Consider the following 8940-nt stretch of genomic DNA (forward strand, 5'->3'; position numbering starts at 1 on the left):
CAATTCATTCATGTAAATACTATCACCCATTCGTATTTAAATAATGAATAGCCTCACTCATCCAACATAAACATTTTCTTGCCAAAGTAAGAGCACAATGAAATGAGCAGAAGGAACAAGGAGAAACACAGGAGAGAGCACATGGAATTTCATGACTTAATATGGCTTATCACTTCCCACACATACATACATACATACATACATATGATAGAAGGCTGAAGTCAAGTCATACAGCACTACTCATACTTTCTTGTGATGTTCTTCCTCAAAACTACACCACAAAAGGTGTTAGCCGAGTTCAACCGAAGACACTGAGAATGAGTCTGTGGGCTGAGCTACCACAGGACCCCAAGCTGATCAGGAATCAGCCTTACAGAACTCTACATTTCTACCTTTCTTTACATCATTTCCCATCCATGTGAAATTAACTTTGAGCATGTATGTGGTATTAAATAAGGTTTTTGATATATATGAATACACTTTGCTGGGTGTACAGATTTGAAACATATCCAGTCTCAAATTTAAACTGAAAAATCACAGGCCATTACTTTGATTTTCTTTCTGGTCACTAATAACCTGCTGTGTCTTTTGTTGCATTCAATTCAGTCTGTTTTCAGTTTGATGATCAGCAAGGTCACTTAAAGATTATTCTTCACATAGCAAATATCAGATTATTATCTGCTTTAGATTTCAATAGGACATGTAACAGCATACTTATGTACTCAATCCAGATATTTTGTGTAGTTCTATTTGCAATGCTTCTGAAAAACTTGCTGAAGTAACAATCAAACTATCAATCATCATCATTCATCTTTGAAGATGACTTGTGAAATTAAAGCATTGTCTACCTACAAAGGCTACAGCTGTTGAACCAGGAACAATCTGCAACTTCATCTAGTGGGCCAGTCTTCCCGGGGAGAGGGTCAGGTGAGGGATGAAATGGATATCACCCTTTCCTTTGTACTTTACCATCATTATTAAACGGGCAGCAGCACATGGTTCACTTCCTTGATGATTAAGAAGTTCTCTTTTAATTTGGAAACATTTTCAACCTTGTGATTACAAGTTCACAAAATAAATTAGCAGACAGTCATTGTTAGCTGTGATCATAGTGTCCCTAATATTTTTTTTTTTGGATGCAACAGACTTTAATCCACATGGACAGGTGGGAAATAGGGAATTCAATGATTTGGTTATTAACATAATAGACTCTCACATCTACAGTGATGACAGTCTACAAAATGAATGAATCGCTGACATTTTGGTCTGCATGGAATTTACAAAGCACATTATATGAAACAATTTAGGTGTCCATCAACCTCCCTCGGAAAAAAAAAATCCCACTGGCCCCGGCTTGGCACTGTGATTTTTGATATGCAAGATGTTGCAAGTGCAAAGGATGTGACCGGGAAATCCTGACCAGGCTGACTACTGATCAGCACAGGCGTCTATGGACTCATTTAATCATATGAGTCAGTGTCTGAGATACAACAAATCAGGACAGAGTTTGGCACAGCAAAGACACAAACTCTGAATCTGCAACTCAGGAATCAGTATAATGTTAAATTCTAAAAATACCTGTGCCTATTCTCTGTCCTATTCTCATTTCAGATCCCACAAGTGTGAACGTTTACAGATGATGCTCCATAGTTAGCTTAAAAAAAAAATAAAAATAAAATCAACTCATAAAACAAGATGAATCATAGTCATCATCCACGGACTGTGCGTGAGCACAACGCCAGTAACATGTTGTGTTAGTGTTTCCTTCAGTGATGAACAGACCCAGAAGAAAAAAGAAATACAGAATCGTTCTCCACTTAACAACAAATTGGGATTAAAAATGTGTGCACTGTCCATTTCTCTGTCTCTTTTTACAGAGAAACACCAGGCGGCAAACAATCCACGCCTGGGAAATTGTTTTCACCTGGCACCTCTTCAAATCTTGAAGTTTACTATCATAGTTCATTAGCAGGACCGACCTGCAGCAGCTTCTTTCCTCTGGTCCAGCAGTTGGAGCTTTTCATGCTTCCTTTGTTACACTCGTGGTTACATATTCGAAACCAGTGAACCATGTCCCTTGCAGCCATTTGTTTCAGCACTTATCGACCCAGTGCTCACAAAGCTGGCCTTTCAACAAAAACAAAGAAGTTGGCATGAGTCTCTGTCATTGGCAGCTTTCTTGGGGCAGGCTGCTCCAAAAAAAGATTTACAAAACGAATATTGTACACCCATTTTGTTATTTATTTAGAAAGCAAGATAAAGAGACACATGAAGTATTGGACAGAGCTCAGGGATAAAGTCCAGACAAGACAGAATTTCTGGTTGACTTTCAGTCGTATGCAGAAAGGAGGAGAAGTATTACGAGTCCAGACTGCCCAACTACACTGAGCATTTACAACCAACGTCTGAACTGAAAGCACTATACAGTTAACACCCCTTTGGGCTTCACGATGACATTGACAGAGTGTTTGTGAGCGCACGGTTGTGTGTATGAACTAGTCAAACATGTTGAGTGTGTTGTCATGTGTGATATAGAGTGTGTGCCTAGTCATGGTCACTGGATGTATTTGTATACTAGTCAGTAACACTGAATACACTAGTATACTTGCCAGTGACACCGAACAGAGCGTGCATATCTGTACACGTGTGTCCTATTTGTTACGATCGAGAAGGTGCATCGTCAAAGCTAATAATGCTGGACTCTGGGTGTTGAGCACCACCTGTAGATGGCGCTCCAGCGCTCTGTGACAATGAGGATGAAGAGGTGGAGGAGAGGGATGTACCCATGGGTCCACCTGATGGTCTCTGCATGGAGGAAGCGGGGTCACGTCCACCCGGGAGGAGCGGCTGTGTGTCTGTCCTGACCTCGTCGTCTTCATCATCTTCCTCATCATCCATGCTGGGCCAAGCAGTCTGGTCCTCCACACGCTTTAGACGCTCGTTCAGAGCCTTAAGGGCCAATTGTCTGGAAGGAAGAAGGAAAGCAAGGCATTAATCCCAGGGAGATGTCTGGTGCTACAAAGGAGGGCTGATTGACTTTTGATTGTTTTAGTGCTTCCATGTAAATGTAATCCAATGCTGAGCATCATTGTGCTTCAATAAATGTATGAAAGCTGTAAAGCTGTAAAGCCATAACAACATCAAGAGAGAACTGGACACGACAGACTGTACCACAATCATTAATGCTACAGCTGAACAACATCTGCAGATTTTCTGGTTTTGGAGTTAAAATTCTGTCTCTTGGCTTTCAATTAAAAAGAAAAACAAAACTACAAGCAAAACTACAAGCATCATGCTAGCTGACAATGTTTACATGGACTGTGACAGTCTAGTCTACTGACCTCTTTGTACATGAGATAAGTAAGATGCTTTCTTGTACAACCTACAAGAAACTGTTTATATAGGAACTGTGCAGCTCGATCAATGACCGAAAAAGACCCCTTTACATAAAATATGTTAAATAAATGACACATAGGTTGTCATATCTGTTGCTAAAAGCCATATAAAAAGAAGTCATAGTTTGTTTACATATTTCAGATGCAATACTATTATTATTATTATTGCATCACATTTTGTCACACTCTGATGTGATTTCACTTTCACCGTGACCTACATTAGGTTAGACGTATCGTTAATGAGAGCGCTGTAGTTTGCCAATATTCCTGTGGTGCTCAAAGAATAGAAAGCTGAGAAATTCTGAATCTTTCTTTAGTGCCATACACCCAAAGAACAGACTGGTAACATTTGTGAAAACAGCATGAAGGTGTCCAACTAGTTAGCTGATCATAAAAAATCCAGGGAAATGACATTACATAATACTGATTTCCCATTCAGCAGATTTAATCAAGCTAATCAAAAACAAGCATTTACTCAGGCCTTAGCTTCACTCACATGGCAGCCATATTTACATAATGTGTGTCGTACTAGAAGAATGAAAACACTACCCAAGAGAGGAGTATTGATGTAGTCTAAAACATAATGAAGCTGTACCAGTTACTGGAAAAAAATGTAATCATACATGTTTGATGTTACAACACTTTTCTAACAGAGTAGCTTCAAGCTGCTGAACATAAGTGTGCCCACAGCGCAGATCTGTTTGTGTCGGTTTGTGTTTGTGCGTGCGTGAGTGAGCGATGACATTATCTGTAACTGAATCCGTACGACAGCTTGGAGGTGTCTTTGCTAGACAACAGAAGAAGAGGAAAAATAACCTCTGACAGCTTGAAAGTAGGTGCTCGTGAGAGTGAGTAAGAGTCTGTGTGTTGTAGAGCCTAAGCATGAGCACGCATGAACTGTTGGAAGTTTAACTGAAAAGGACCACAGAAGCTCAGCAAACTTTCACTGAGAGAATAGAACAAAAAACAGCATTGTGTCAGAGCCAGAGCCTGGTCTGAGTAGTGTATTTATTTGACATGGGGGTGTGTGTGTGTATTTTATCTCACTCTTCTAGTACTTGCTTACATTCTGAACAAACAAATTGTGATTTCTCATGAACCATATATTACTGATGTCTCACAATCATGTGATTTGACAGAACGCTTCGGAACATTTTTTTTTTTTATTTTAACTGATTAAATTTAACAATTTTGTTACAAGTATTCACTAATGTTGAGACTATTCCTGCTAGGGTAAACTAGAATTATAGCCTCACAGTTTATGCCTCCACACATCAATCAAGTTGCAGTTTATAACCATGCCTGTCCAGATTGTATAATAATGAAAAGGAATGCAAAGACTTTGAAGGAATTGATAAAATGTATGTATGTAGTTTTTGGCAAAATGGAGGTTATCACGACTGACATGTTTGATTCTAGCCAATAATCTCCAGTCTTTATTTGGAGACAGGCACTATTGAGGCACTATTACCCAATGCTTTTTATTAGTAGATTACACTGGAACCTCCATCACGTAGTGATGAGTTAAAGTGGCCAGTATCAGGTATTTAATTACAACACACACCAATATATCAAACCTACCTTTTAATGAGATCACTGAATGTACATGTGTTTAAACTATTTTTTCTTTACTCTGACTCACCTCCTTCTCTCTGCATCTTGTGGGTCTGTCCCTGGCAGGCTGATGGTGATGGAGGAAGGCGCCCCCACATCATATCTCTTCACCATCTTCCTGCATACCTTCATCTTCACCAGGACAGAGTGGACCAGCCCCGCCAGTAGCCCCACGGCTGGCTGCAGTGCCTCAGGGAAGAAACTAGCAAAGGCAAAGTGGTCCGACATGTCCCCACGGCCCCGGCTGTGCCTCTGGTAAAATCGCAGGTAGACCCAGCCAGACAGGGCTCCATAGCTATAAGCAGCCAGAGGTGCAGAGCTGTCAAGGAGCCCAGACAGGCGCAGTAAAGCCAAGAGGAGGAGGACCAAAGCTGGTGCTGCTTTGAGTCTCACCTGAGATGGCAGGGGGAAAACAGATTTTAGCTGATTTGAACAAAAATTATCAGACAAAGGGACAACTACCATTGGGTCTACAGACCACCATGGCTGCCAGTTCCCACAATTCACTCGAATCAGCTAGATCCAGCACTTGGAACATCAAACAAATGCTGGTTACATGTCAGGGTGACAGGTCGGAGTCAAAGACAAAATGTACCACAGTTCTGAGTCTATTTCCTAACCTGTGAGAGAGATTAGAGTGAATTAACCCAGTTTTAAAGAAACTCTTTACAAACATAAAAAAAAATTAAATAAAAATAATGGTGGCTGAATCAGAGTGGCCTAGTAGTTTAAGAGACACATTAGGAATATGTGGCTGAAAACACAACCTTTATTTGCACATGCAGCGTTAGCTGCTCTGCATCAGATTTTAACCTTAAAATGTAAATTAACAGGTAGCACCACAGTCGCAAGCCAATCACACGCCTAAACCAGAGGGCACAGGTCACAAAGAACAAACACTCAACAGTTCAACCACTGGCCTGACAACCACTGCCTTACATAGCTTTAATACACTAGCATGAGCTCTGTACTTCAGTCTAATTTCACTGCATAATATATGTGCGCTAACAAATATTTAACAATCTTTACCACATCATCCTGCCATAAAATGGATGAAGTGCTATTTGGATATAACGAGAGTAAACAACAACAAGACAACAAAAAACAAAACAAATGAAAACCCCCTATTCAGCAGGTAAATGACAATAAAATCCCCATAAGAGCCCCAGAAAAACAAGTCACTCTATTTAACACCGTTTCACCCACCAGCAAAGAACAGATTCCTGAAATCTGGAAAGTCATCCAGTCAATGGTACTGATATACAAAAACTAAAACCAAAACATTTCTGTAAAAATAAGCCGTGCAGTATTTCTACATTTGTCATTGTTGTTCTTTTGCCTGATAAACAGAGCTGCCACGATAATTCATCAATTTGTAGATCGAAAGACAATCAGTGGTTAACTATTTTGATAATTAATTAATCATTTGTTATTTTTCAAGCAAAAAATGTCAACCATTAGCTGGTTCCAGTTTCTTGTACATAAGAATTTGCTGCTTTTCTTTGTAATTTATGACAGTAAATGAGTTTTGGACTGTTGGCTGGACAAAAGAAGAAACCTGAAGATGTCACTTTGACCTGTGAGGAATTGTGATGAGCATTTGTCAGAATTTTTTGACAATTTATAAACTTTACAAATGACTACTCGATGAATTATGAGAACAATCTGCAGAGTAACTTACAATATAACTAATCCCCAGTTGCAGCCTTACTGTTTAAAGTTTTGATTAAATTCAGTTTATCTTCAGGCTGTAGTTTATAGTTTGACACATGATGGTTTGCAGTGTATAGTGTAGTGTGAACCTCAAGGTTAACTACCTCGGGTCATTGGGAAATATTCTTGTCCCTACTCTTTGTCTGCACTGCAAAATTCTATGTCAATTTAAGCTAAATACTAAGCATAGTACATTTATGCTATTTTGCAAATATGGGTGGCACGTGGCTTGTTTAACATATTTCAAAGACCAGTGGTTTGGTGTTCAATGCTAATTACATTTTTATTGAGCAACAATTTCATGCTGTCCCACTCCTCATTGGTCTGGTATTATCAATAGGCTCAGCAGAGGAGCACACAAATTGCCAATAAGCATCAATGCAAAGAAGAAAGTACTTTCATTATTTGTTAGCCTCACCTGCGGCACTCTGAGCACTGTAGTGTCTCCCATGGTCTGCTTCAGCGCTACTAGGACACCGCCCAGAAACCCAGCTGCTCCATGGATGCGCACAGCAAACAAGAAGTCCAGGTCAAAGGTGGCAACATAGGTGAGGAGGTAGGAGAGGCCTGCCAGGAGGCCAGCAGAGACATTGACCACTGCGAAAAAGATCAGGAGCTCCAGAGCGCCCCACAGAGGTTCCAGCAGGCGCCCACATGCCATAACTGTCCCTACATTGGCCGCCACACCCCAAACGTGCTGCTCCACTACCCCATGGGTCACCAGTGTCCACACCCAAAAGTTGGGTGGAAAGAGGTAGCCTGGGGTCACCCCCAGTGCATATGGAGTGCTGACAGCCCACGACAACAGATAGAGGAGAACCACCACAGCACTTATACTTTTTACCACCACACTGGTGCTGGCGAGGGCAGTCAGGAAGTGCTGCCGTGCCACTGGCAGGTAACGATTCATTATGGTCTGTTATGATGTGGATCCTTCTTGAGCAAATCAGCTCAAGAGAGCAAAACAGCAGATCAGTTGCCTCTAGAGCAGCAGATATTGGACCTCTGGTGTGAGATTAATAATGCCAAGCAGAACAGGTGACACCTGTATATCCAGACAGCATAACACACACTTCTCTGTGAGCCTTCATTCGTGATACTGTCTTTCTAATGGATAAAGGTGCTCTGGTAATTAACTCTGTAGGAGTTATTCTTTCTGTTCAAACAAGGTAACAAACTTTGGGCTGCAGTAGATAAGCCTGAATATGTGATAACCTTAGTTAGCAAACCTTCAGAGCAAATGTTAGGCATTAGCTGAGCGTCAAACTGAACGCCTCTTGAGTAACGACGATTTATATCCGCCACGGACGAACAAGAGAGGTTACCTCTTCGTCTGACTTTAAGGCAGAGCAGCTAGCGTCCATAAATCCTGATCGTTCAAAATCGTCCACGCAGCCCCCGGCAGGGTCCTCTGCGTTCTCTCGGCCCGGTGTCTACCGGGGCTAGCCCGAGGATTTCCTGTAGCTAGCTAGCAACAGGCCTCCAAAACAATGTTAGAGACGCTCCTGGACCAGCGTCAATTAGCGTAATACTTCACAGGTTTTTCATACAGCCTTCTCTTCATTGCTTTATCTCATCATTTTCCGTCTTTTGAGAGCAGGTCACGGGATGATATTGTATTATGTTGGCTGGCACTCTTCCTCCCAGTAATACCACACAGCTAGTGACCTGCGCTGTCTGCCACCGTCATCAACGACCAGTGAAAAAACGTCAAGTCACGTAACTTTTTATTACCAGAGCACGCTGGGAAACTGAGTTCTGAACAATTGCGGTAACAAGGTGCACTGGTGTGAGAATAAGAAATAAGTTTAGCATCGTTGAAACGTAATACATAAGAGTCAATATTTAGATCTGATAGGTGAGTATTCTAGCTACCTGTGATGGAAAGCAGCTAAACACGTGAATTTAAGTATTTAATAAGTATTTAATTTAATTTTAATTTAATAAGTAACTTTGAGGTGTCCTACTTTAGCCTATTTCGATATGCTGGTACTTTATACTTCAGCTTCGTTGCATTCACAGGAATATATTGTTGCCTCCCTTTTTACAAAGTTACATTCTTTTCACAGATATGGTTATTAATTACTTTGCGGATACATATGCATGACGTAAATCAGTATCCATCCGATGATGGCTAAATATCATTCTGGAAATAGCCTTGTGTACTTTTCTTACTTCTAAAACGGGTTTAGGAGACAATAGTTATGTACTTTTACAT

General features: G+C 40.8%; 1 protein-coding gene across 1 annotated transcript; it reads right to left on the reverse strand.

Annotated features, from left to right (window-relative positions):
• Window positions 1-2218: 2218 nt before the first annotated feature.
• On the reverse strand, window positions 2219-8424 carry tmem115 (transmembrane protein 115). The gene is made up of 3 exons (XM_046396908.1): window positions 7141-8424; window positions 5038-5402; window positions 2219-2965 (listed from the first exon to the last, which is right to left on the reverse strand). Exons 1-3 carry the CDS (start codon window positions 7630-7632, stop codon window positions 2659-2661), a joined length of 1164 nt encoding a protein of 387 aa, XP_046252864.1. The 5' UTR covers window positions 7633-8424; the 3' UTR covers window positions 2219-2658.
• Window positions 8425-8940: the final 516 nt, after the last annotated feature.

This window comes from Scatophagus argus, chromosome 8, assembly GCF_020382885.2.
Source record: "Scatophagus argus isolate fScaArg1 chromosome 8, fScaArg1.pri, whole genome shotgun sequence".
Lineage (NCBI taxonomy): Eukaryota > Metazoa > Chordata > Actinopteri > Scatophagidae > Scatophagus > Scatophagus argus.

Excerpts from the sequence above, each read along its gene's own strand:
- tmem115 (XM_046396908.1), bottom strand. The coding sequence starts at position 7,632 with ATGAATCGTTACCTGCCAGTGGCACGGCAGCACTTCCTGACTGCCCTC. Across the intron at positions 5,403-7,140 it reads CAGTGCTCAGAGTGCCGCAG|GTGAGACTCAAAGCAGCACC; the intron begins GTGAGGCTAACA and ends CTGCCATCTCAG. Across the intron at positions 2,966-5,037 it reads CAAGATGCAGAGAGAAGGAG|ACAATTGGCCCTTAAGGCTC; the intron begins GTGAGTCAGAGT and ends TCTTCCTTCCAG.